Source organism: Malaclemys terrapin, chromosome 4, assembly GCF_027887155.1.
Source record: "Malaclemys terrapin pileata isolate rMalTer1 chromosome 4, rMalTer1.hap1, whole genome shotgun sequence".
NCBI lineage: Eukaryota > Metazoa > Chordata > Testudines > Emydidae > Malaclemys > Malaclemys terrapin.
This window is the reverse complement of record NC_071508.1, coordinates 7,215,113-7,240,804: the sequence shown is the minus strand read 5'-3', so window position 1 is coordinate 7,240,804 and position 25,692 is coordinate 7,215,113. Positions and strand designations below refer to the sequence as shown.

General features: G+C 55.5%; 2 protein-coding genes across 6 annotated transcripts; one reads left to right on the top strand and one right to left on the bottom strand.

The window, feature by feature from the left end:
* Window positions 1-11,951: 11,951 nt before the first annotated feature.
* MED19 (mediator complex subunit 19) lies at window positions 11,952-15,289 on the bottom strand. Of its 3 annotated transcripts, none has more exons than XM_054025378.1 (5): window positions 14,955-15,289; window positions 13,831-14,087; window positions 13,516-13,612; window positions 13,260-13,354; window positions 11,952-12,343 (listed from the first exon to the last, which is right to left on the bottom strand). In XM_054025378.1, the coding sequence occupies exons 1-5, from the start codon at window positions 15,187-15,189 to the stop codon at window positions 12,275-12,277; spliced, it is 753 nt and encodes a 250-aa protein (XP_053881353.1). In that variant the 5' UTR covers window positions 15,190-15,289; the 3' UTR covers window positions 11,952-12,274. The 3 variants fall into 3 exon arrangements, with proteins under 3 accessions (XP_053881353.1, XP_053881355.1, XP_053881356.1); XM_054025380.1 differs by having other exon boundaries at window positions 12,317-12,393; XM_054025381.1 differs by having other exon boundaries at window positions 12,334-12,372.
* Window positions 15,239-24,743, top strand: TMX2 (thioredoxin related transmembrane protein 2). Of its 3 annotated transcripts, XM_054025375.1 has the most exons (9): window positions 15,239-15,329; window positions 15,445-15,829; window positions 17,499-17,559; window positions 17,958-18,071; window positions 21,581-21,657; window positions 21,887-21,993; window positions 22,209-22,274; window positions 22,822-22,951; window positions 23,460-24,743. In XM_054025375.1, the coding sequence occupies exons 2-9, from the start codon at window positions 15,641-15,643 to the stop codon at window positions 23,616-23,618; spliced, it is 903 nt and encodes a 300-aa protein (XP_053881350.1). In that variant the 5' UTR covers window positions 15,239-15,329; window positions 15,445-15,640; the 3' UTR covers window positions 23,619-24,743. The 3 variants fall into 3 exon arrangements, with proteins under 3 accessions (XP_053881350.1, XP_053881351.1, XP_053881352.1); XM_054025376.1 differs by lacking the exons at window positions 15,239-15,329; window positions 15,445-15,829 and adding an exon at window positions 17,152-17,171; XM_054025377.1 differs by lacking the exons at window positions 15,239-15,329; window positions 15,445-15,829 and adding an exon at window positions 17,299-17,306.
* The last annotated feature ends 949 nt before the right edge of the window (window positions 24,744-25,692 follow it).

The window sequence follows — 25,692 nt, the reverse complement described above, 5'->3', positions numbered from 1 at the left end:
AGCAAAACCCCTCGAGATAGCAAAAGGTTCCTGCATGAATAGCCAGGTGCTATGAGTACTTAGATACTATCTGGAAACCTCTGCCTATCTGATGAAGATTAAAGGCTTCTCCCTCCCTAATTTCAAACTGGAGGGTCCCTGATCATTACCACAGAGTCCCCAAATGGCATCCCTCAATTGAGTTGTTGGGTTTAGCTGAATCAGGAAGAACTACTGCTGGGAATCCACTCATGACAAATAAAGCCATTGAACCTGAGCTACCATTGTAGGGGACTTCTCCAAATAGCTCCTGAAACTGTGAAGTTTCAGGGCCTTGGCTCATCCTGGATCTCTGAGATTTCAAATGCTAGGTAAGTTCAAATCAGTGCCTGGTACTGATCTGTTAGTGGAAGGTTGCTAGTTGTGGACCTTGTGGTAAAATGGGTCCTAGCGATGGATCTCCAATTCCTGGTGGGGGACCAGCACTGTCAATATAAGATGTGGTCTTTGTGGGCCAGTGTCAGCACCACATGCATTCAGGTCCGCACACTTGGTTTCAAAAGCCAGTGCCAAGTTGCTACAGCAAGTGACGCAAATATACAAACATGTTCTTATCAGCCATGGTTTTCAAAGAGACCAACTGGAGGCACCTTTAAAAGGGCCTAAATTTCAGGAAGTGATGAGCATCCACCCTCCAAAAATCAGGCCCCAGTAAGATGTCTCCATTTGGGCTCCCAAAATCTCTAGACACTACTGAAAATGTTGGTCAAGTGTGTATATAAAAAAATCGATATTTCATCCCAAACCAGTAACGGCCTTAACTCGAATGAGCCCTGGCTTGCTGTTTGGTTAATGCACATGCCTTACCTTGTTTTTGGTATCAAAACATTTTCTTTTAAGAGACATTATGGGAAATATCAGTATATACTGGATTCTTCTTCTAGTGATTGCATGTGTCCATTCCAATGTAGGGGTGTGTGTGCGTGCACAGTCACCGGAAGTTTTGCCCTCGGTGGTATCTGTCAGGATGGCTCTGGTGCCCTGTGGTGCCATGCGCTCATAGTGCCAATATGAAGGGCACAACCGACCCCGCGTCCCCTCAGTTCCTTCTTACTGTCTGTGACTGGTGCTGGGACTGTTTCCCTTGCTGTGGCGAGCATCTCTCCGAGAGAAGGGCGCATCCATCCCATCAGGCAGTCCCCAATCCAGCCTCTGGTCCCAAGGCCAGTGCCAAGCTTCAAAAGCCAGTTCTGTGGGATCTCGTCGGTGCAGAAGGGGAGGAATACTCTCAGCTGCTGCAAGCGCCCTCTCCGGATGAGGCTGTGTCAGGGGCCAGGCATGTCACCTCCCCAAGACGACTATAAGGCCCACCAGGAGCTACTGAAGAGGGTGACCTCGAACTTGGGCTTGCAGGCGGAGGTAGTGAAAGAATCCTCCCACAGCCTGATTGACATTCTGGCCATAGCATGGCCGCCAAAAGTAGCCCTGCCCCTCAATGAGACCTTTATGGACCCAGTGAAAGCCCTGTGGCAAATCTCAGCTTCCCTTAACCTCCACCGCAAGAAGAGCTGAAAGGAAGTATTTGACTGGGGTCTGGAACAGCTTCCTTATGAGGACAGAATAAGACTGGGACTTTTCAGTTTGGAAAAGAGACAACTAAGGGGGGGATATGATTGAGGTCTATAAAATCATGACTGATGTGGAGAAAGTAAATAAGGAAGTGTTATTTACTCCTTCTCATGACACAAGAACCAGGGGTCACCCAATGAAATGAATAGGCAGCAGGTTTAAAACAAACCAAAGGAAGTATTTCTTCACACAATGCACAGTCAACCTGTGGAACTCTTTGCCAGAGGATGTTGTGAAGGCCAAGACTGGATTAAAAAAACTAGATAAATTCATAGAGGATAAATCCATCAATGGCTATTAGTTGGGATGGACAGGGATGGTGTCCATAGGCTCTGTTTGCGAGAAGCTGGGAGTGAGCGACGGGATGGATCACTTGATGATTATCTCTTCTGTTCATTCCCTCTGGGGCAGACAGGATACTGGGCTAGATGGACCTTTGGTCTGACCCAATATGGCCGTTCTTATGTTCTCATTTGCCTGTCCAGGTTTATGAGTTCCTCTATACCCCCCCCCTCCAGATCCTTAGTGGTGTCTGCAGCCAACAAAAGGGAGAGGCAAGGTCTGCAGGGGATGACTCCTCAGGCAAAGGACTCCAAGAAGCTGGACCTTTTCAGTAGAAAAGTTTACTCTACCGGGGGGTTGCACTCCATGTTGAAGTTCAAGGAGTCGCTTTCCCAAGAGTCCAGGCAGTTGTCGTCAGTGGTGGAAGAAGGGAAGTCTATAGCCAGGGCTTCATTGCGGATGCAGCAGATTCAGTGGCCAGGTCCATAGCCACCACAGTAGTCGTCTCCGGCATGAGGTCCAGCAAACCCTTCAAGATCTCCCCTGTGAGGGAGCTTCGCTCTTTTCAGAGCAGACTGACGCTAAGCTCCATGGGCTCAAAGAATCCAGAGCGACCCTCAAGTCCCTGAGTGTGTGTATACCTTTTTTGCTCATATCCGAATGTGGTCAATCTATTATTGGATGTTGTGAGTTTATACAGCCAGTCGAAGGACATTCTGGATTCACTGAGGTGGTGGACGAACAGATCAAATGTTCTCCCAGGTGTGCTATTCATTCCCCTTCCCCATTGGTGACGATAACATGAGACGAATCCAACATGGAATGGGGAGCCCATGTGTCTCAATTTACGATCAGGGGCTTTCCAAGAAAAGACCATACACATCAGTGTGTTAGAATTAAGAGCCATCCGTCTGGTGCTCAGATCATTCCTCATATACAATGTAGCATGGTGCAGACATCAACAGACAATACGACTGCTATGTATTATCTGAACAAACCGGGGGAGCTCGCTCATTCCAGTTATATGCCAATTGGTGTATTCTGCGTGAGATCTATCCAATGGCCCTGTATTTAGCAGGGGAAAGCAACCTGCCAGCAGGTCGTCTCAGCAGGGACAGTTCTCAAATTCACGAGTGGTCCCTGAAGGATCGAGTAATTCAAGATATCTTTTCCTATTGGGGTCTACTTGAGGCACACGTGTTTTGTGATGAAAAATGCCCCATCTTCTGTTCAAGAGCTGGGAGGAACCGTCAGTCCCTTTCAGATGCCTTCCTTCTACATGGGCGAAAGGGCCTGCTGTATGCTTCCTCCCCGCCATTCAGAAAAAGGAGATGGAGATTTGGCAGGACAGGGCAAGCATGATTTGGATTGCTCCAGCTTGGCCAAGACAGCAGTGGTATACAAGACCTGTGTCATCTGTCAGACGGATGGTACACTGTCTCTGGATATTTTGTCACAACAACGAGGCAGGATTCTCCATCCAGACCCACAGTCTCTTCATCTAACTGCGTGGGCCATCGGACTTTGCCTAGTTGTGAGCAGTCATGTTCTTCCTTGGTACAGAATGTTTTGCTAATTTCTGTCGACAGGACCATGTTACCAATGTAAATGATTAGATTTGTCGCTTGGATGGAGAGAAAATCTGATTCTCCGGCTTCTATACCCTGTGTTCTGGAGTATTTAATGTGTGTAAAGTCTGAAGGATTGGCTAATCCTTCTTTTAAGAGTTCATTTGGCTGCTATTTCAGTTTACGGTGATTTGGTTGAGGGTAGATTGTTTGTACATGATTCTGTCAAAAGGTTTATGAAGGGGATGTCTAATATATATCCTGCTTCAAGGGATCTTGTCCCATCTTGGGTCCTTAATTTGGTATTATCTATATAAGGTCACCCCTTTGAACCCAAATTAGAGTGTTCATTATTTTAATCACTATTACATCAGCCAGAAGAGTGAATGAACTACATGCTCTGATGGCTGACCTGCCATTTACTAGTCTTCACAGAGATAAAGTGGTTCTTAGACCTGATCCTAGGTTTTTTACCAAAAGTAGCGTTTGAGTTTCACATCAGTCAGATAACTAAATTTGCCAGTTTTCTTTCCCAACCTTCATGCTAGTAAAGTGGAGCCTGCGTTGTAAGACAACCGGTTAGGTTGTAAGACAGCTCTTGTTTACTACTTAGATAGAACTAAGAGTTTTAGGATGTCATCCAGATTGTTTCTTTTCTAAGATTCATATGGGTCATAGCTTGTCTGCTCAGTCTGTTTCCAGATGGGGTAAGCAATGAATTGTGTGATGTTATGAGTTAGCTCAAGTTCTTGAGCTGCCTGTAGTATCCGTGGACCTTCCCCTCTTTCTCAGAGTCCTATCCTGGTCTTCTGGGTTGGCAGTGAAAGGAATTGAGGCGGTAGAGGGTGCAGGACCCCCTTCATAGCCTTGCCCTCGGAACGTTCAGAGACATGGAGGAGAGGAGTGGGAGGGGGTGCACATGCACTCTAGCAGGCACTGCTTGGAGAAGGTTCTACCATAAAGCGCCACCAGGCAGCTCGATACCATAAGCATGGACATGCAGAGCCATCGAAAAAAGCTCCAGTTACAAGTAACCTTCATTTTTTCATCTGTAGATCAAAGGATTAGCATTCCTAGTACTATGGGGCCCTGATCTTGGTAATATAAACCAAGACACGATTGTGGATGAGGGGCTGTCTTTTATTGGCCCAACTTCTGTGGATCAGACAAGCCTTTGAGCTCCACAGAGCTCTTCTTCAGCTCTCTGTAAGCTTGAAAGCTCTCTCACCAGCAGAAGCTGGTCCAATCAAAGATGTTACTTCACCCAACATGTGTCTGATAGCATGGATCCAGCACAGCTACAACAACACCGCCTAAGATAATGTGTGAGTTTCTATGGTTGAGTGGATAAGCCATGGGTCTACCAGCAAAGATCAGGGTTCTACCACAGACCTCCTCAGTGATCTTTTAAGTCATTTCTTTTTTCTTTACCCAATCTGGAAAGTGGACTCGTGCACATTCCCCTTCGGCCAACAGGGAACGTAGGAGGCAAGTATCTCAGCTTGGGTTGGAGGCTGCTAAGAATATTCTCTCACCTGGTTTTCTCCCTGCTTTCATTGACAGAATTGTGTCCAAGTTTTCAAATAGGTAGGAGTTTCTTAAACTCTTGACTATTCTGCCCTTGAAAACTTGCCTCTTTCATAAGCCAGCATCCGTCCACCTGTTTCAAATTGAATGGTGTCATGTGACTCTCTGTTGGTCTAAAAGAGGGATGTGAACAGGCAACACTGCTAAAATCTCAAATGCAGAGGGAGCCATTTTGGAGTTGGCTTCTCTGAAAACCATTGAATTGATCGAGTATGCAGGGCATTTGCTAGTTGGTACTAAAAGTTTGAAAGCATGAGACTATTTTTGTTGGGAATTACAAGATCAGCTTTATAAATGGACTGGCATCCATGGCACCTTACCAATCATTTTTCCATAAGAAACCACCTTCCTCTGTAGAGAACGCTGCCTAGAACTCTGATGCTGCAGCATCGCAAATGCTGTCATGTCCTGTTGAGCGAGAGGAAGATCTGCCAGCTGTCGGTTAGAGCGGGACCCTTATTTTCTTTCTAAACTTCAGCCAGCTGATGATCTCTCATACAGTGAATGATTCTACTTCCACTGAAATTAGTGACCCAAAAATGACCTTGAAATTTAGTGGGAGTAAAATTGGGTCCAAGAGTTTCCCCAACAAAAATGAATAGTGTTAGTTTAGCTTATTTCCTTCAAAGGCAGCTGGGTCATGAGTTTCAAAGTAGAGTGACAAGATGGTCAGTTTGAAGCATAGTGAAGTCACTTTTGAGCTACAGGGGGATGCAGAAATGTTACCGCAAAAGGCTGAAATCAGGATCATTTCTGTAAGGATCCATTTGAATTAGAATCATAGACTATCAGGGTTGGAAGGGACCTCAGGAGGTCATCTAGTCCCATCCCCTGCTCAAAGCAGGACCAATCCCCAAATGGCCCTCTCAAGGATTGAACTCTCAACCCTGGGTTTAGCAGGCAAATGCTCAAACCACTGAGCTATCCCTCCCCCTTGACTTTGCAGAAACTGTGTCCTATGCATTCCAAGCAAATCTGGACTTTTTTAAGGACAAACACATTTTCCGAGCTAGTGTTTCAAAGGGTGCTAGTGTACATTTTTGTGTAAGGAGGATGTGGGCTGGACTGAGCCTCAGGAGAGCTGGGTTCTGTTCCAGCTCTCATAGACTTCCTGTGCTGTTGGACAAGTTGCTTAGACCTTACCATCTCGGGGCTTCAGGTCCCCATTGGTAAAAGTGGGATTACACTCCCCTGCCTCCACAGGGGTCATTGTTTGTGAGGCCCTCAGATACGGCAGTAATGGGAGCCATCTAAGCACCTAGAGAGAGCTAAGTAGTAGGTGTCTGCAAAGAAAGGTTGTTCCTCCATCAGACTAACAGCACTTTGGAAGGGTTTAAAAATTCTGTTCGACCAGTGGGTTGCTGAGTCATGAGAATTCCCCTTCTATTACCCAAAGGCTCATCCCTGTGGGACAGCTAGAATACATAGCTGCTAGCCAAGGGCCAGTTTCAAAAGCCTCTTAGCACTCTGGGGTGTTGTAGGTGTGGCAGAATTAGCAGCAGAGACTACCCCAGGAAGGTTGCAGCCCGTGGCTGTAACTTTTTATGGGAGCTATGGCATATCTGTACAAGAGACCATCCTCAAAGGCTCCAGACCACACAGCTCCCCATGCCTCTAGCAGACCCTTGGACATGCACTGACTTGGGAGCACTTGAGATATGGAATTACTGCCTAAATTCCACAAGTCCGAACTGTAGTGACCACAGATGCACCTGCCCTGGGACTTAGGAGCCTACTCTTGTGGTGCAGGATCTCTGCAGGAATCCAAACATCCTGGCGCGGAGGTGGCTCCTGTCTGCTTTGGGCATAGGCGTTCCAGAAGATGGCTCTGATTCAGTCGGGTCAGAGTTTCATAGACACCTAGCGAGGGATAGGTTCTCTTCTGTGTTGAGAAGCTATGGAGGTGGGGCACTAGAACCTGGCTCACCCAATAGGTCCTAAGTGTCAACCTGAGGGAGAAGGAAGAACATGAACCCAGCCAAGCCCAGCCCAGTGGTGATACCCCCCCAGGTGGCATCTAGGTCAAGCAGGTGGCGAAGCAAATCACTCTTTGTGGATCACCCCAAGATGAATGCCATGCCTTTGAATGCAGCTGCTCTTTCTGCAGCCCTCTGGCGATGGAGGTCTTTCCCATCCTCTGGGAAAGGACTATCATGTATGTCTCCTCTGACAAACCTTTGGAGAGAGATGGATTCCAGGGTCTTCATGTCCCCACGTGGGTCAGGACAAGGCTGGGTGCACTCACGTTAGAGACGGCCAGAGCCCATTCCACCAGGTGGACTCTTCTATGCATTCTGACCCTGGCTCTGGGGGACTGGTCCTCACATAAGTTACCTGTATAAGGTACTCAGTCCTGGCTGTACTGTGACTGGACTCGTGTTACTAGCGCAGTCCTAGCAGAGTATCCCAGAGGAGCACGGAGTTTTCTTAGTCTATGAACCAATTTCCAATGCTCTGCTTGTGCACTATTCCTATCTAGAATGTTTAGCAACAACCAGTCTTGTTCTCAGGCTTGGAGCGGGGGCTTGGTTTAGGGTCAATGTGCATCAAAACCTCTTGGCTGCTTAGAAATGGTCAAAAGTTGGGAATAAAGCTTGTGACCAGGTGTGAAGCAGCTGTAATACGTCCCTCCCATGTGATTGGGTTGTCTTTTGGCTGTGAGGGCTAACAGGGCTGCCCTTATTGAAGTCAACAGTAAAACCCCCACTGTGATGTCTGGCTACTATTTCAACTTTCCATACTGTAGCCAGCCAGCCCTGATTGGCCAGCTACTTGTCATCTGAGTTGTAAGGTGCTTATTGGAGAGAAATGTGATGGGGATATGGATGCAGCCCTTGCAAAGTGTCTGAAAGCTCAACCCAAGCTTCTTGATACTTCACAACTTAAGTGTCTAATGGGGTAAGTTTTCTTCAGTGTCAATCTCCTTGGCTCATAGGGATTTTCCTCCCCTACACTGGACTCCATGGAGATGCTGCTATCCTGGCCTCCTCCAACGTTCCTTCTTGCAGCAGTGACCACTTCACCGCTGTGGATGGTCCTGCAGTGTTGTTCCCATCTCGGTGAGGTCCTGCTCCACAAATTAATAGCAAAGGGCCCCTCACTTGTGATGTGGTGCTGTCTATGCTAAACCTTTTAGATGGGCCATTGCCCGTGCAGGCCCACTGGGGGGGATCTTTCCATACAAATGAGTGGATTCACCTTAGGTGGTGTCTGAAACCAAGGCACAGGCTCAAACTGGGGCTGGGAGAAACCACTGCACTTTGATGGCAACTGTTCAGAAAGGAGCAACAGCTATGAAAATGAGGTTGAAGCAAGATACCAAAAGGGATTGAGATACAAGTGGAGGATAAGACAAGCAGAAAACACTGGACACACCCTTTGTTCGCCCTCTCCCAAACATTGACTTTATTCCGTGTGAATTGCTGCTCTGCGGTAGGAGTGGCTGTTTGCAGTAAACATATAAATGTTCATAGGCTCAGATCTGTGCCTCCTTTTGAGCACTAGGGCTCACGCCCTCGTTTCTGCTGTGAAAAGCTGGCAGGCTTGATGCAGGAGAACAACTTCCTCATTCATTCATTGTTTGTAGTAGGAACTGACTAGAACCACCCTTGTGCTTTCCCACCTGCTCCTTAGTCTGTGTGTGTGTGGGGAGGGGGGTGTTAGGATTTTTGGCTGTCACATTACGAGAGTGTTAGAACTTCCAGGCAGTTTGGAAACCTGAGTGTCAGGGTCAAATCTGCCCCCAAACGTGTGCGCGTAGCAAAGTAAAGGAAACCTTCCTGCGATTCACTAAAGCAAACAAGCCTTTCCCAGCAATTGTTGCAACCCGACTATCCCCACCATGTGCTGTGGGGAACCTGAGTGTAAAACTGGCAACGAGCAAGCGAAAGCAAAGCTGCCACGGCCAAGCTGAGCACCATGCAAACAGCGAGAGAGAAACACAACATGCAAATGATTGGGGTGGGCATGACTACCTGAGCAAAGGAAACCTGGTTACTGCACCTGTGGTCACCCCTTCAATTAACCCTCCCAACAGGAGGGGAGACAACTCTAGCCCAGGTCTACAGGCAGGGTGGGATGTGGCAGAACTGGGCTCCACCTGCACCCCCCCCCCCTCAGCTGTGTACATGCCTGGTAGCTGAAGCTGGGTCAGAAATGGGGCTGGCTGCTCTGAAAGTGCACCCCTCTGCCTTGGCAGAACAGGAATGACGGGGGCGTAAGCCAGCCCTAAGGAGCAGAGAGGGGTAAGTGCTCGAGGGGCCTCCCGGGGCAGGGAAAGGCAGTCAATTCCCAACTCTAGCTGGTGGGACTCCAGGGGAATGGGGCAAAGCTGCCGCCATGCCGGGGTGGTAGCCAGGATCCAGTGAGGGCCCCTATCCAGTGCATGAGATAGCAGGATGCCACGGCTGCTCCAGGGAGAGCTCCAACCAGCTCATTAACCCCCCCCCCCCCCGGAGTGTCCTTGTGGGGGGTGGCCGGCTGGGCATTATGTATTGGCCTGTCTGTAACCAAAGCACGGCTCTCCTGTGCCCGTGGATATTTCAGCCAGGGAGGTGCCTTAACAGCTGGCAACAGCTTCCTTGAACTAGGATGGTAGGGGGAGAGAAAGTTAGGGGGCTGGAACCTAGGGATGGAAATGGGGTACCTCAGTGGGTGCTGGGGGGGCAGGGGGAATAGGCAGAGACAATGTCTAGCCTCAGCAGGACTAGAAGGGATGCCCTACTGGGGGTACAGACAGCAGGGGGCAGCGGCTGGCCCCTTTGCACCTGGGCCCCAGGCTGTACCCCCTCTTCCACTGTAAAAGCAGGAGAGGAACCCAGCTGTGCCCCACCCCCAATCCAGTTCAACCTTGTGAGGAGGCTGTAATCACCGGAGCAGCTCTGCTCCCTGCTTGGCTGGGGCTGGGGCAAGGCAAGGGTGACCCTATTGCCTACAGCTGTGGGATGGTAGCTACAGCCAGGGAGTGGAAGTCAGGACTCCTGGGTTCTATGCTGGCCTGGGTGACTGGCCATGTTATCCCAAGCTTGCACACTTGAATACTTGGGCCAGAGCTGCATTGGCCTTACAGGTCTCATGGGAGAAGGGTTGTTCCACTGCTGCGGGGCACTGCCCAACAGTAAGACAACAAGCTCCACTCTTTGGGCCTCTCCCATCTCTGCAGTTAGCTAGGCCCTTCCCGCACACAGGCCCTGCTGCTGGGGCCAGATTCCCCAGCTACCCTCTCTTGCCAGGGGAAGCGGTTTGCCATCGCCTAGATCCTGCGGTGGGGGGATGGCAAAGGTGCCACCCTCCTCCAAGACAGTAACAGTCAGTTCAGCCAGGCCCTGGAGCGGGGACTCTTGGGGCTGCATGAAGGAATTGGACCCAGGCTGCACAGTGGTATTTTGCAGGGGGCCTGGTGAACACAGCTGCCTGGGTCAGACAGCACCTCATTCAAGGGGGGGGAGGGAGAGAAGAGGCAACAGCCACCCCACAGCTGTTGGGGAGGGGCTGAGCTGCCACCTGGGGTGGATTTCTGGCCACTGCTGCCTTCTGAGGTTGCAGCAGCTGACCCACATTGCCTCCCAGTGGGAGTGGCTCCTAGTTGGCCCCAGTCTGTCATCAGCAGTGGGAGGCAGGTCTGCACTGCACTGCACTGCTCCAGCCTGCATCCAGCTTAACCCTGCAGGCTGTGCGGGGACAGGATGGGTAGAGCCACCACTCCAGGAGAGGACCACAGGAAAGGGATGGAGCTCCTCCTGCTTGAATGCCCCACACCAGGCAGGGAACATGGTTCCTGCAGGAAGGCAGCAGCTGCTACCCCATGGAGATAGCCTGTGCTTGACTCACACCTACAGGGCAGAGGGCGTATTCTCCCTTCCCCAACAAAAACCCAGCCTGGGGGAAAAACCCCAGTGCAGCAGTGGTGACACCTCCCCCTGCCCCCAGCACAGAAGAGAGGCAGAGGTAGCTTTGAGGAGCAGTGAGGAAGCCCAGTCCAGAGAGAAGGGGCCCCAAAACCTGCTGGGACGGGGGATCCCCACCACAGGAGAGCTTCCCCCGAGCCCTGGTGCATGCAAGATGCTCCATGCAGAGGGTGCTGTGAGCTTGTTCTGCTTCAGGCTAGTTCAGGGAAGTCCACCTCCCACTGATGTAAAACACACGGCCCCCTGGGAACTGCTGGGAGTCAAGCCCTGAGGAGCAGCGCTCCGCGGCCAGGCCTCCACTGTGAAGCAGTTCCCTGCAGAAGGAGGAAGGGAACTAGAACCACTGGTTAAGGCACCAGCCACTCTGCCCCCTTAACAGGAAGGGAGGCAGCTGAGAGCCGGGCTGGGGTGGGAGGGTTCCTAGGGGATGCACAGGGAACCAAACTGACTCGGGCAGCTGGGCAGTTACTACCTTCAGCAGCAGAGTACGAACAGCCTCCTCCAGCCCTGGGCACTGCAGCACCATGCGGTTTATTTAGTGAGGGTAGTGCCCCCTGCTGGCCTGGGCAGCAGAAAACAACAGGCTGTCCCCCACTCCCACGAGGCTTGGGCCGTTAGCTCCGGCAGCCATGCTAGAGCCAGAGCCCTGCAGCAGAGCTGCCTGGCTGAACCCAGGAGTCTGCTCCCCATTGCCCGGTCAGGACTGGGCCTAATTAACGCCCTGGAGAGTTGTGAGCCGGACACCTGCCCCCTTAGGAAATAGACTCGGCCCCTTCCTCCCCTCTACTTCACACAGCCAGGAGGCTGAGCTCTGCCCATCCGACCTGTTATCTGCTTCCCGCAGCCCAGGCCCCTGCTGAAATCTATGTCCTCAAGGCTCACTCTGCTGGTGGCTGGGCCAGCACCCGCTCTGCCCTGCTGCCCTGGCCCAGGGGTGGGGAGCCCAGGCCTACCCAGGCACAGGCAGTGAGCAGGGCACTTTCAAACAGAGCCACCGGCGTCTCCTCCAAGCAGAGATTTAATTAAAATGTGAATAAAAAAGAGCCTCTGCTCCTGAGAGGATTATTTGGTATAAAAGGGATGAGCAAGCCTTAAAGGCAGCAGCCGGTGCCCCCTCTCCAGCGGAGTCTGTGCTCCCACCAGGCTGATGCCCTGGGATATCTGTACACACTGGGGCCCCCGGTGGGGCAGCCCAGTTCCCCCCTGCGAGCCGCTCTGGGGTATTCCTAATGTCGCCTCCAGCGCCGCTCTCCCCAGCACGCAGCAAGTCGATGATGGGCGTCTCCCTGGAGCAATCCCAGTGCCATGGTCAGAGTTGGCACCTCACCGGAGGCTGCTGCTGCTGCTGGCTTGGGAGCTGCCCACGCCTGGATGCTCTGGGCTGTGCCGGTTCTAAGTCAGACAGACAGACAGACCGACCCCTGTGAGGATTCACAGTGGGGCTATGGGGGTTGAGAGTCAGGACAGGAGTCCTCAGCCCAGGGACCAATCAGAGCAAGGGGGGGGGGGGAAGAAGACTCAGAATTTTTGGCCTCAGTGTTTTCCAGCCCCCTAACTGGGGTTTCTATGTGTACCCACTTGTCCCCCAACAGCACGCGATTTCCACAGGAAATGTCAGTTTCCTACTAAAAATCAAACACCCCCAATATTTCAATCTGCAAATGCAGCTTTGGTGTCTCATGGGAGCTGTAGTTCAGGCACTCTGTGTCTCCATTCCTCTCCCTAGCCAGACTAAATCTCCCATGGTGCACCATGGCCAGGGACTCTCATGGAGTGGGAAAGTGGTGCATCATGGGAGATGTAGACTAACCAAGAAGCCTGCCCTATAGAAGAGGGGGCATGAGGAACCTGAACTACAACTCCCAGGAGTCACCACACCAGCATTTCTTAATCAAAAATCTTTGAGTCTTGAGTTTCTGAAAAACTACCCCCCACCCCCCAGGGAGGGACACCCACACAGTCCCCACCCCCAACATCCACCCCCCCCACTCTTCCCAGGGAGGAGTCACACCCACACACAGTGCCCACCCACCTCTGAGGGGGGTCTCTCTCTCTCTCTCTGTCTCAGACACTTTTTCAGAGGGCAAAAGCCTATTTTTCTGCCCGCTCTAGGTGGGACCACATGGATCACCAGCGACATCCAAACCCCATCTCTCCAGGGCCGTTACGTTAGGACGGAGGCTCCAGAGCAGGGGGTAACCAGGAGGGGGTTGGATACATTCCAAGTCCTGTCCTACCCCAGTACGGTGAGCATAGCCAGGCTGGTGGGGAAGTGAACCAGGAGTTCTTCCCCCTTGCTGCCACCTACCTTCTTTTTCTTCTTCTCTTTCTTCTTCCTCTTCCGTTCTGGATCCTCCTCCTTTTTCTTCTTCTTCTTCTTGTGGTCAGAGTCTGAGGGGGTTTCTGCAAAGAGAGACACATATTTGCATTCAGGTGAGTTCCCTCCTGAGAGATGGGGGAGGGTTGGCCTAGCTATGACATTGCTGGGGCCTGGTGAAGATTTGGAGGGTGCTGCTCTATGTCTGGGAGAGGGAATTGCTGGATTTGTGGAGTGCAGCCTTTACCTGGGGGAACAGGATCCTGGGTGCGGCTCTGCTTGTGCTTGTGTTTATTTTTCTTCTTGGGTGGCTGGATGTGCATCAAGCGACACTGTTCTGGTAACTGGAAGAGACAAAGATCAGGGTAGGTGGGGGTGGTGGAGTTTCTCCAAACATCACCTCCCTTCCCACTACATATCACCTGTCAACCAGCAAGGGTGTTTTGTTTTCTCAGCAGGCTCTTTGCCTCATCTCCCCCAACCCAAACCTCAGAGTCCCCCCTTCCCTGACCCCAACCCCAAAGCTACCCTCTCACTCCCAGCAGCTCAGGGAGAAGCTCACCGGGCCGGCATGCAGGCGGAAGCCAGTCAACATGGTGCCAGTGATGGGGTTGAAGGAGCTGCTGCAGATGGGTGGCTTCTCAATAAGGGAGCGCAGGCTGCTGTTGTCATGCGAGCCCGGCAAGTCGATCATCCCTGGCAGGTCAGGCAGAAAGTTGCTCAGCTTCTCCTTCACCTTCTTGCCGCAGAATTTGTTGTAGGAGTGTTCCAGGTTGTAGTGTGTGATCAGGTTGGTGCTGCCCGTCAGTTCCATGTTGCCTGGGAAGGAACCAGGAGAGCAGCGCTTTACACTGACACCCAGCCTTGCTGAAGGCAGCGAAATGGAGCAGTCTGCACCCAGGACTCGGAGCCAGGACTCCTTGCTTCCCTGCCCAGCTCTGCCACGGACTTCCCCTCTGGCCCTGAGCAAATTCACTTCAACTCTCTCTCCCGCTGCAAGCTGGGGTTGGCACTTGCCTGGCCCAGCACGGCTGTGAGGCTTCGTTAATGTCTGTGGCGCACTGGCTACAGGCAGAGCCCAACGGAGCCCGGCCTGCTCAAGACCGGGGGGCAACCCCCTCCGCTAAGCCCAGTTCGGGTCGGGGCATGGCAGCACCACAGTGAGCAACGGAGACTTGCGTGTCCAGCTGGCAACGGGGGAGCGGAGACGGGATTTAACCCCACAAGACGGCCCAGCCCCCGGGGGAGCTGGGCTGAGCAGCCAGGGCCTTGGGTCTATGTCGGGTGAGACCGTAACATGCCCCCACCTCCACTGCCCCGCTGGGCCCCCTTCCCACCACCAGCACTGGCCCTGGCCCTGGCCCAGAGGAGTCTGGGAAATGGCTAACGCGGACCCAGTTGGGAGCAGCCCCCCCCCACACTTTACCCTCCCATTGGCTACAAGACTCCATCTCCCCGAATCTTCACAAACGTCTTATTCCATCCTTATTGGCTCTCAGAGCTGCCAATCCACGCCTTCATATCCACTGCCCCCCCCCAAGTCCCGCCTCCACTGGCCCGTCTGTTTTGCCTATTGGGCTGGGGAAAGCAGCCCCAGCCATAGATAGGTGGAGAGAGAGGCCAATCAGACGCGTCTGAGCGATGCGATTGGCCAGCCCCCTCGGGGCCGCCCCCACGAGCTCGTACCTGGTAGCTCCCGCATCAGGTAGAAGGGGCCGCTGGCAGCCGCGGCCTTGCGGGCGGCGTCCTCCGCGGTCTGGGGCGCGGCGGCTGCGGGGGGCGGCCCGGCGCCGGGCCCCCCCGGCTTCCCCGTCCCGAAGCCCAGCGCGGTAGCCGCGGCGGGAGGCGGTGGCTCGGCCCCTCCGAAGAGAGCCGAGAAATTCTCCATCATCCCAGCATGCTCCGCGCGCTCTCCTCCCATTGGCCTGGTGCCTCGGGGACATGACCGTCCGCCTCGTCCTCATTGGAGGGCGGCCCGTCGTATACATGTCTTTGATTGGTTAATCGCTTTTTTACTCCGCCCCATATCACCTCCCTGTGTGTCTCTGATTGGACAAAAAGGTACGTTAACTCAGCCCTGACGTGATTGGCTGTCTCCCTTGCGCACTATGATGACAACCAGGTCTGGCAATCACGTCTTTCCAATGCTCGATATCTGATTGCTCCCTTGCTCTAGCGATCCCGTCTCCAGTGCGATCCCTATATCCAATCGGATGTATTTGATAGTGAGTGGCAGTGGCTGCGACCAATGAGGATGGACGTCTCCCATCAGTCCCCGCCTTCATCATGATTGGCGTCGTGGTTGCCCAATAGGAAGCGGTGGTGCGTGCGTGGTCGTCCCCGCGGCGGCGGGCCGGTCAGTGGAGGTGAAGATGGCGGTCCTGGCCCCGCTCTTGGCGCTGTTCTACTCGGTGCCCGGGCTCTGCCGCTGGCTGGCGCGGCCCTACTACCCGCTCTCGGCGCTGCTCTCCGCCGCCTTCCTGCTGGTGCGCAAGCTGCCGCCGCTCTGCCAGGGGCTGCCCACGCAGCGCGAGGACGGGAACCCCTGCGACTTCGACTGGGTGAGTCCCGCCCCCTCCCCCCCGGGAACCCCCCCCGGGAACCCCCCCCCCCCCCGGAACCCCTGCGACTTCGACTGGGTGAGTCCCGCCCCCTCCCCCCCGGGAACCCCCCCCGGGAACCCCCATCCCCCCCCCCCGGAACCCCTGCGACTTCGACTGGGTGAGTCCCGCCCCCTCCCCCCCGGGAACCCCCATCCCCCCCCCCCGGGAACCCCCCCGAGAACCCCCATCCCCCCGGAACCCCTGCGACTTCGACTGGGTGAGTCCCGCCCCCTCCCCCCCGGGAACCCCCCCCGGGAACCCCCATCCCCCCCCCCCGGAACCCCTGCGACTTCGACTGGGTGAGTCCCGCCCCCTCCCCCCCGGGAACCCCCATCCACCCCCCGGAGACCCCCCCCGGGAACTCCCCCCCCCCCCCCCCGGAACCCCTGCGACTTCGACTGGGTGAGTCCCGCCCCCTCCCCCCGGGAACCCCCCCCCGGGAACCCCCCCCCGGAACCCCCATCCCCCCCCCGGAGACCCCCCCCCGGGAACTCCCCCCCCGGAACCCCTGCGACTTCGACTGGGTGAGTCCCGCCCCCTCCCCCCCGGGGAACCCCCCCCGGAACCCCCCCCCGGAACCCCCATTGCCCCCCCCCGGGAACTCCCCCCCCCCCCCCGGAACCCCTGCGACTTCGACTGGGTGAGTCCCGCCCCCTCCCCCCCCGGGAACCCCCCCCGGGAACTCCCCCCCCCCGGTACCCCTGCGACTTCGACTGGGTGAGTCCCGCCCCCTCCCCCCCGGGAACCCCCATCGCCCCCCCCCGGGAACCCCTCCCCCCCGGAACCCCTGCGACTTCGACTGGGTGAGTCCCGCCCCCCCCCCCCCGGAACCCCCATCCCCCCCCGGAAACCCACATCACACACACCCCCGGGAACCCCTGCGACTTCGACTGGGTGAGTCCCCCCCCCCGGGAACCCCTGCGACTTCGACTGGGTGAGTCCCGCCCCCCCCGGAACCCCCATCGCCCCCCCCGGGAACCCCCAATCCCCCCCGGAACCCCTTCCCCGGGAACCCCTGCGACTTCGACTGGGTGAGTCCCGCCCCCTCCCCCCCCGGGAACCCCCATCGCCCCCCCCCGGGAACTCCCCCCCGGAACCCCTGCGACTTCGACTGGGTGAGTCCCGCCCCCTCCCCCCCGGGAACCCCCATCGCCCCCCCCGGGAACCCCCAATCCCCCCCCGGAACCCCTCCCCCGGGAACCCCTGCGACTTCGACTGGGTGAGTCCCACCCCCCCCCCCGGGAACCCCCAATCCCCCCCCCGGAACCCCTCCCCCGGGAACCCCTGCGACTTCGACTGGGTGAGTCCCGCCCCCTCCCCTTACCAACCAACTCCCCCCCGGGAATCCCCTTGACTTCAACTGGGTGAGTCCCCCCACCCCGGAACCCACATCCCACCCTCCCCCCCCGGGGGGAACCCCCGCGACTTCGACTGGGTGAGTCCTGAGCCCCCGGCACCGACCCTCTGTTCCCCCCTCACTGCTTTTGCTCAGCATGGGGCCTCCTCTCTGTGCCTGGTGGCTTTGCCTAGCTCTGCTCTTCCCCCCTCCTCCCCCGTGCTTTATTGGTTCGGTTGGTATCTCCTCTTTGAGCCATGTTGACTCTGCTCACCCCACCCTTTCTTTCAGCGGGAGGTGGAGATCCTCATGTTCCTCAGCGCCATCGTGATGATGAAGAACCGCAGATCCAGTGAGTCCCCCCCCCCACCCCTCGCTGGAACTATTCTGCAAGCAGGAGATGAGGGGGAGGGCATTCCAAGGACTGTTTTCAGGCTGGCATGGAGGGCTGGGCAAGCTTGGTCTCCATGTCAGACCCCAGCAAAGATTCTGGCTTGGGAAGCGTGGGGGGAAGGTCTGGAGGGGGTCTGGCTGAGGAGGTCACGTGGCAGGATTGGGGAGATCCTAGGGCAGCTCTGTCCCAAAGCCAGTGCGATGAAGTTATGGGGTCAATGTATGTTGGTGTCGATCCAGGGGGCAGGTACACAGGTGGGGGACAGTCTGTGTTGGACGTTCCACATGCACCTCCGCTTCTCCCTAGACAGGGGCATTTGTCTGGGGCTGACCATCACTGCCATCTCTCTCCCCCAGTCACCGTGGATCAGCACCTGGGGAACATCTTCATGTTCAGTAAAGTGGCCAACGTAATCCTCTTCTTCCGGCTGGATGTGCGGATGGGGCTGCTCTACCTGACGCTCTGTATAGGTGAGATGCCACCTCGGGGACATGCGGCTGGCTCGGAACAGAATCGAGTCTGTACCGTACCCTCTCCGCGCTCTGAGCCAGGTCACTGTTCCACTGTGCTAGATGCTGCCCGTGCAGTGAGGGACGGTCCCTGCCCTGAGGAGCCGCCTATCTAACTAGACCAGCCAGACACGATGGGAGAGAGGATTGTTACTGAAACATCGCTGTGCCTACCCAGCATCTCCGATCCCACACGCCCTCTGAGCTGCCTTATGTATTTCGGGGGGGGGTTCAGTGTAGCCTTGACTCTGAATATACCGGCTCTCAGCCATCAACTGTCTTTTTAAATGCCGCACCCTTTTAGGCTGGTAAGTCCCTATCACTTCACAGGGGAAGGTCTCGGGCTCCCTCTTGCTGCACTGTTTGGCTGGAAGCTGTTCATGCTCCCCTGTCCCAGAGGGGAGTAACTGCCAAGGCCGGGGTCCCACCTCTGCAGTAGGGGCCTGTGCAGATCGCTGCTGCTGCTAAGACCATCTTCCCGGCTTGTCGCTCTGGCTGCTTCACCCCTCTCCTTGCATGTCTTCTTGGCTCCCCTTTCCCCAGCACCCCAGACACATGCACCTGGTCTTCCCTTTCAGGGTCCTTCACAACCTGTCCCCACCCACCTATCCTCTCACAGGCGATCATGGTGTTCCGCCCCCCAGCCAGCCCGTGGTCCCAACCTTCATCACTTGGCTGTTCCATTTTCAAACAGGCTCCTTCATGCTTTCTCCCCTGTTGCCCCTCCCGCTTGGGAGGAGCCACCCATCAGCATTCACAAAGCTCCCTCCTCAGACCTCTCCTTTGCTAGGAAACCCACACAAAGCTTGCCATAGGCTAGGTGGCTGGGGTGCAGAGACCACCGCCGTCCATGCTGGCCGGTTCTGACTCATTGCTCCCTGCCTCTATCCAGGTCTTGTCTTAGATCACAAGCTCTGTGGGACAGGGATTGTTGTCCAGTTCTGTGTTTATACAGCACCTAGCACAAGGTCCTGGGCCATGACTGGGCTACTAGCGCACACATTATACAGTCTGTGTCCCTGCCGCGCCTTAGAGTGAAACCAAGCTGTCGTCCCTTGGCTGAGCCCTCCGTTCTGAGCTGCACCATCGCTTTCTGTGTGAGTGCGTTCAGCCTCTTTCCATCCTGTCCTGACTCCGGAGCAGCTTGGGGAAATCCCCGGTAATGCCCCCAGGGGAGATGTGATGTCCCCAGGTCCTCTGTGGGGGATGGGGGTGAACAATACCCACTTTCTAATGGAGACTCGCTTCAAACTTCACTACGCTGAGCTCCCTCTCCCTCCAGCATTCCTCTGGGTGAGAACCAGCTCCCTGACCTGCTGTGACATGGGGCCTTTTAGTGACTGCTGGCAATTGGGAGACAGGCTGGCTTGGTGGGTTCAGCGCTAGGCTGGGAGCTCTGCCCCGGCCCACTGTGACCCCGGACGAGTCACTGCCCTTTTCAGTACTTGGAGATCTCCGAGTGAAAAGTGCTGAGTGGTGTTCCTGGTGGGCCCAGCTCTTCCCCGTGCTGTGTGGCGTCCATTCAGACAGCAATGTTTCCACGCAAACACATTGCTTCCTATCTCAATGTACCACACGTTACACCATTGCCCATAAAACAGCCACCTCCCCCCGCGTCTCAGCCACCCTCCCTGCTTTGCTTGTGTCTGCCAGGGTGTGAGCTTGTGTGTTAAGCTTTGCCTCAAGCGTGAGTATTGGAGCCACTGGCAGCCTTGTGCATTTCCACTGCTCCCTAGCCTCCAGCCCTTCAATTCCTTCCCCTTGTTCCCTACCTGCTAACAAATGCATCCCCTGTCTGGCTTAACCTCCCCACATTTGGAGAGCTCAGACTGTAAGGAGGCAGTGTTGCCTAGTGGATAGAGCACTGGAGCAGACCTCAGTTCTTTTCCCTGCTTGGCGGCTGGCCTGCTGCGGGGCCTTGGACAAGTCACTTCCTTGCTCTGTGCCTTGGTTTCCCCATCTGCACAATGGAGAGACTGCTACTGATTTCCATTGTGAAGTGCTTTGAGATCCACTGATGCAAAGCACTATAGGAAAACTACATAGTAGTATAGAAATGTAGGGCTGGAAGGGACCTTGAGAAGTCATCAGATCCAGTCCCGGTGCTGAGGCAGGACCATGTAAACCTAGACCATCCTTGACAGGTGTTTGATCAATCTGTTCTTAAATGCCTCCAGTGATGGTGATTCCACCACCTCCCTAGGAAGCCTATCGCAGAGCTTACCTACCCTTAGAGTTAGTTTTTTCATGATAGCTAATCTAAATCTCCCTTGCTGCAGATTAAGCCCATTGCGTCTTGTCCTACCTTCAGTGGACGTGGAGAACAGTTGATCTCCATCCTCTTTATAACAGCCCTCAACGTATTTGAAGACTGTTATTAGGTCCCTCACCTCCTCCAGTCATCTTTTCTCAACACTAAACGTGCCCAGTTTCTCAGGTTTTCTAAACCTTTTATCAGTTTTGTTGCTCTCCTCTGGACTCTCTCCAATTTGTCCTTATCATTCTGAAAATGTGGCACCCAGAACTGGACACAGGACTCCAGCTGAGGTCTCACCAGTGCCAAGCAGAGCAGGACAATTACCTGCCGTGTCTTGCATCCAATACCCTATTAATACACCCCAGAATCGTGTTCCATTTGTGATCTACTGTAACCCCTAGATCCTTTTCAGCAGTACTACCTCCTAGCCAGTTATTCCCCATTGTGTAGTTGTGCATCTGATTTTTTTTTTTTTCCTTCCTGTGTGTAATGCTTGTCTTTATTGAATTTCACCTTGTGGAATTCAGACCAATTCTCCAATTTGCCAAGGTCATTTTGAATTCTAAACCTGTCCTCCAATGTGCTTGCAGCCCCTCCCAGCTTGGTTTCGACTGCAGATTTTATATGCATACCCTCCACTCATTTCCAAGGCATTAGTGAAAGTATTCTATACTGCTGTCCCCAGGACTGACCCCTGCGGGACCCCACTAGGCAGGCTCTCCCAGTTTGACAGCGAGCCATTGATGACTGCTCTTTGAGTATGTGCTTTCAACCAGCTGGCCACCCACCTTACTATAATTTCATCTAGACCACATTTCCTTAGTTTGCTTAGGAGAACATCATGTGAGACTGTCAAAAGCCGGATTAAAATCCAGGTATATCACATCTATAGCTTCCCCCCATCCACAAGGGCAGGAACCCAGCGTGAAATGCTTTATCCAACCTTCCCGTAAGGCCACAGAGCAAGCAAACTAGTCCTGGAAACCAGACGTTTGATTTCTATGCCTGCCTGGGCTCCCTGCCCCCTCTCCTCAAATCTGCGTCCAAGCCTTCAAAGTGCAGCTAGGCACAGCAGGCCCAACTCCTCACCTGTGTGTGCGCACTGGGGGCTGAGTCTATTTTAAGCCCGGTTTTAGGGTTGAGTAAATAGCTGCTGGTGTGGGGGTTCGTCCCGGGTGAAGTGACTCGTGCTGTGATGTGTGTGTACTTTCAGTGTTCCTGATGACCTGCAAGCCGCCTCTGTACCTGGGCCCAGAGTATATCAAATACTTCAGCGATAAAACCATCCACGTGAGTATCGGCTGCCCCATAGCCCCAGGCCACCATTCACACATGGGCTGCTGTGGCTTGGGGACCAGCTTCGGTCTGCAGTTGCTGATCTCTACCCTGACCTGCAGCCCACACTGTGACCCCAGGGAGGGGGCACTGGGCTGGCGGTGTTGGGGCTGTGGCCCCCGTGGTACCTGTGATCGCAGGCGGGGCGTGGTTCCTCCAGCTGATCCTTCTGCCTGTGCCACAGGAGGAACTGGAGCGGGACAAGCGGGTGACCTGGATTGTGGAGTTCTTTGCCAACTGGTCCAATGAATGCCAGTCGTTCGCGCCCATCTACGCCGACCTGTCTCTCAAGTGAGTGGTGCCCAGCCTGTAATTCGGTGAGTAGGGGAGGGGGAACTCCTGCCTCCCCCTTGGCTGAGGCTGCCCCGGGGGCAGGGAATGGAGCTGACCCAGCTGGGGTTTGTGGTGGAGGATTCAGCCCAGCCACGTGCTCTTGCCCCCATGCTCCCCTCCCATGCATTGGGATCTCCCTGCACTAACTGCCTCTCCCCCCCTCCCTCCCCCAGGTACAACTGCACGGGGCTCAACTTCGGCAAGGTGGACGTGGGCCGCTACCCCGATGTCAGCACCAGGTGAGCGGGTCCAGGCTGCCGTGAGTAACTAGATCAGTCTCGTGCCTCCAGAATGTGGGCAAAAGTGGGCTAGTTCCACTGCCCATCCCACCCCAGCCGATTCAGCAACAGCCCAGCCACGAGGATGCTGAGGGTCATTGCTTCACACCGGGGGTCTCTTCTCTGCTGGAATCCCCCTGGAGGGATATGGCTGTGCTGGGAACCAGACCTGCTTCCCCAGTTGGAGTGGCCCTGGGTAGTCTACTCCCCGCTCAGCCCTGCTTCAGAGAGGTCCTGAAATTGATGAGCTCTGGGAGTCTGCATCCCTCCTTGCTGGCTTCGAGCCCTTGGGATGTTGCAACCACAGAGACTGTCCTGTTAGCTTGGATTGAGGTGGGGGTTGTTGCCCGGAAGCGGAGTCTTCCCCTTTCCCTCTAGCCTGGGGGGATGGGACATGGATGTGTCTAGGGGCAAGGAAAGAGCAATGCAGAGCCTGAGGAGTGAATGGGGAGAGGGGTTGGGATCGCTTGGTGCTCCAAAGGGTCACTCTGTCCGTCCATCCCCACAGGTACACAGTGAGCACCTCACCCCTCACCAAGCAGCTGCCCACCCTGATCCTCTTCCAGGGCGGGAAGGAGGTGATGCGCCGGCCGCAGATTGACAAGAAGGGCCGGGCCGTCTCCTGGACCTTCTCCGAGGTGGGATTCATGGGGACACGCTGTAGGGCGAGGGGCATGTGTAATCCACTGCCCTTCCTGGGCTGCTGCAGGAGCTGCCTAGTTCAATCAGTGCTCTTCCCTGAGCATTGGGGCATTGGCTCCGTTGCACCAGCCATGGGCTGGATAGGGCCATTCTCTCTGTTGGGTCCTTCCCCTGCTGAGCTCCTGACCTGGGCCAGAATTCTCATCTTAACCCATTTCCTGTGAGCGGGGGAGCTTCCCATCCACCATCCGGACACCCTCCCTCTCTCTTCCCCCCCCCCCCCCCCCCCCCGCCTCCCCGGAGCTCCCTGTTCCCCGCTGCGACATGACTCTGGGCAATCTGTACCCAGCCTGCGGGGCTCCCCAAGCTGTCAGCGGCTGGCCAGACCTATGGTGTTGCCCCCTTCCTCCTCTGTTCCTGGCAAGAGGCTGTGGCCTGCAGCAGGCCCAGGCAGTGGGCTCGCAGGTGGCAGGGCATGCATTGAGGCCTGTTTCTGTGTCGCAGGAGAACGTGATCCGGGAGTTCAGCCTGAACGAGCTGTACCAGAAGGCCAAGAAACTGTCGAAGCAGCGAGACGAGGGGCCCAAGGAGCCACTGGAGCCGCAGGATCCCCTGGTGGCCAGCACGGAGCTCCCCAACGGCGAGAGCAAGAAGGACAAATAGACCTGCCTCGCTCCCTGTAGTTGCCCCCCTGCCCTCTCCCGGCAGCTGTTCCATGGTGCCCAGCACAACCTGTCTCGAAGACGGTGACGAGGGGAGCTGCGTGAGGGAGTCACCACCCTTCCCCTGGGGCTCAGCCATGCCCCAGCTCCCCAGTGGGCCATGCTGGACTGTTCATGTCTCTGTGGCATCTTATTTATTCCTGTTCCTCTCTGGCATCACTTCAAGAACGGGCTGCTGATTGGCTGCAAGGGGTGGGCAGTGATTGGTCCAGCAGGGGCTGGGGGTAGAATTCCACTAGGACTCTAGAGCAGCTGAGTTGACGGGTGCCCCCTCTCCCGGTTGAGTGGAACCAGTGGGGGTGTGGGTGGAGAGTGTCGACTTGACCTGAACCAGCTTGGGGTGGGGGGGTATTGCTGATGGGCCCAACCACTTCTTCCTGGAAGATATTCTCTCCTTCCCCCCCTTTTCTGTTTGGGGGTAAGGAGGTGCACGGGACTCTTCCCAGCCCTACGGTGCATGTGTGGGGTGTAGGTCAGGTCCCCATTGGACCTGTTCTCCCCCATGGCTTGCTGGGGAGGGCTGTTAGCTAATCCAGTGGCTGGGAGAGAGGAGCTGGAGAGTATGCGCTGCTCTGGGGCGGCAGAGCCGTCTGGGCGTGTAACTCTCTGCCCAACCCGGGGCTGGTGGGAACTGGACTCTGCTGCTCTGGAGGACTCCTAACCAGTGCCTGACTTCTGCCCCCTCCCCCGCTGAAGAGCCAGGCCACTACTAGTTTCCTTTCCCTTCCTTCCAGCTGGTCTTGGTTTAACCCTTCAAGTGCCAAAAGTCCGCTCCTGGGGCAAGGAGGGCAGCTGGTGCCAGGCTGAGTGTAGCACCTGAACTCCTTGTGAGCTGGAGGGGGGGGAATTGACGGGTTGGCCCTAGAAGGGCTCCCTGGCTCTGTGCCTGCAGCTGCGTGGGGCACTGCCCCTCCTGAATCATAGCAAGGGGCTCCTCATCCCAGCCATGAGGGGGAGAGGCAGTGGTGGTGGCTGAGCAGCTGTGGCTCCGAGGACAAATACTCCATGCTGCTGTTAATCATCTCTTCCTGTGACTGTGTCTGTAATAAACCACGCTAAGAATGAACCCTCCCTTCCCTTCGCTGTGTCCTGTCTCCTGGGGCAGGCTGGATGTTCACTGAGCCATTGCTGGTCTCAGCAGGCCAGCCCTGGCTCCAGGGAGCTGCCTCCAGCCGCGGGTGAGCTCTGTGCTGGTGGCTGCAGCCCAGTTAAAGAATAGCTGTTCTAGGGTTCCTGCCCTGTGGGGTTGGCCCTGCTCTGAACGCAGTACCAGTGGGGGGGAGGAAGAGGCTCCAGAGGGGGTGTTGGGGTTTGGTTGCAAACTGTGATCTGAAAGGTCTGCATCAGGACTCCCTGGCTGGGGCGATGGCACCACTGGCAATGGCTCAGTGCAGGGGCGACAGGCCCATGCCGCCTGTTTGTACACGTCGGGTCCAATACACCCGAAAGGCCCAAGTGCCCCTGCTGCTCACAGGCGCTTAACGGCTGCTGGGAATAACCCTGCATGGCCCCAGCATTTGGGTGCATGCTACTGTGAAGAAACTTGCCCCGCTGGAGATGGCAGTGCAGCACTGAGGTGTCTACTGGACACTGCTCTAGGGAAGCTGATGTTCCATGGGTCCTGTCTGGGCACTGCTGTGGAGAAGCGCGCAGCACTGAGGTCCTTGTTAGGCACTGCTGTAAAGAAGCTCTCCGCACCATGGTCCCTATGGGACACTTGCAGCCCTGCACACTCAGGTTGCTGGGGTCCCAGCTGAGCCCTTGGGACCTGCCCTGCGAGGCAGGGTGACCAGACAGCAAGTGTGAAAAATTGGGATGGGGGTGGGGGAGTAATAGGAGCCGATATCAGACAAAGCCCCAAATCTGAGGACTATCTGGTCACCCTACTGCGTGGGGAAACAGCTGGGCCCAGGCCTGATGCGGACACCAAGGCGCGGTAGCCCCAGGTTGAGCTCTGATTGGCTGCAAAGAAGCCTCATTAATATTCAGAACGTTGTGTAACAAATTCGGGCAGG

Coding starts and splice junctions, on each gene's coding strand:
- MED19 (XM_054025378.1), bottom strand. CDS start 15,189: ATGGGAGGAGAGCGCGCGGAGCATGCTGGGATGATGGAGAATTTCTCG. Junction 14,088..14,954: donor CCTGATGCGGGAGCTACCAG/GTACGAGCTCGT, acceptor GTTCCTTCCCAG/GCAACATGGAACTGACGGGC. Junction 12,344..13,259: donor AAGAGAAGAAGAAAAAGAAG/GTAGGTGGCAGC, acceptor TGTCTGACTTAG/AACCGGCACAGCCCAGAGCA.
- TMX2 (XM_054025375.1), top strand. CDS start 15,641: ATGGCGGTCCTGGCCCCGCTCTTGGCGCTGTTCTACTCGGTGCCCGGG. Junction 15,830..17,498: donor ACCCCTGCGACTTCGACTGG/GTGAGTCCCGCC, acceptor CCTTTCTTTCAG/CGGGAGGTGGAGATCCTCAT. Junction 21,994..22,208: donor TACGCCGACCTGTCTCTCAA/GTGAGTGGTGCC, acceptor TCCCTCCCCCAG/GTACAACTGCACGGGGCTCA.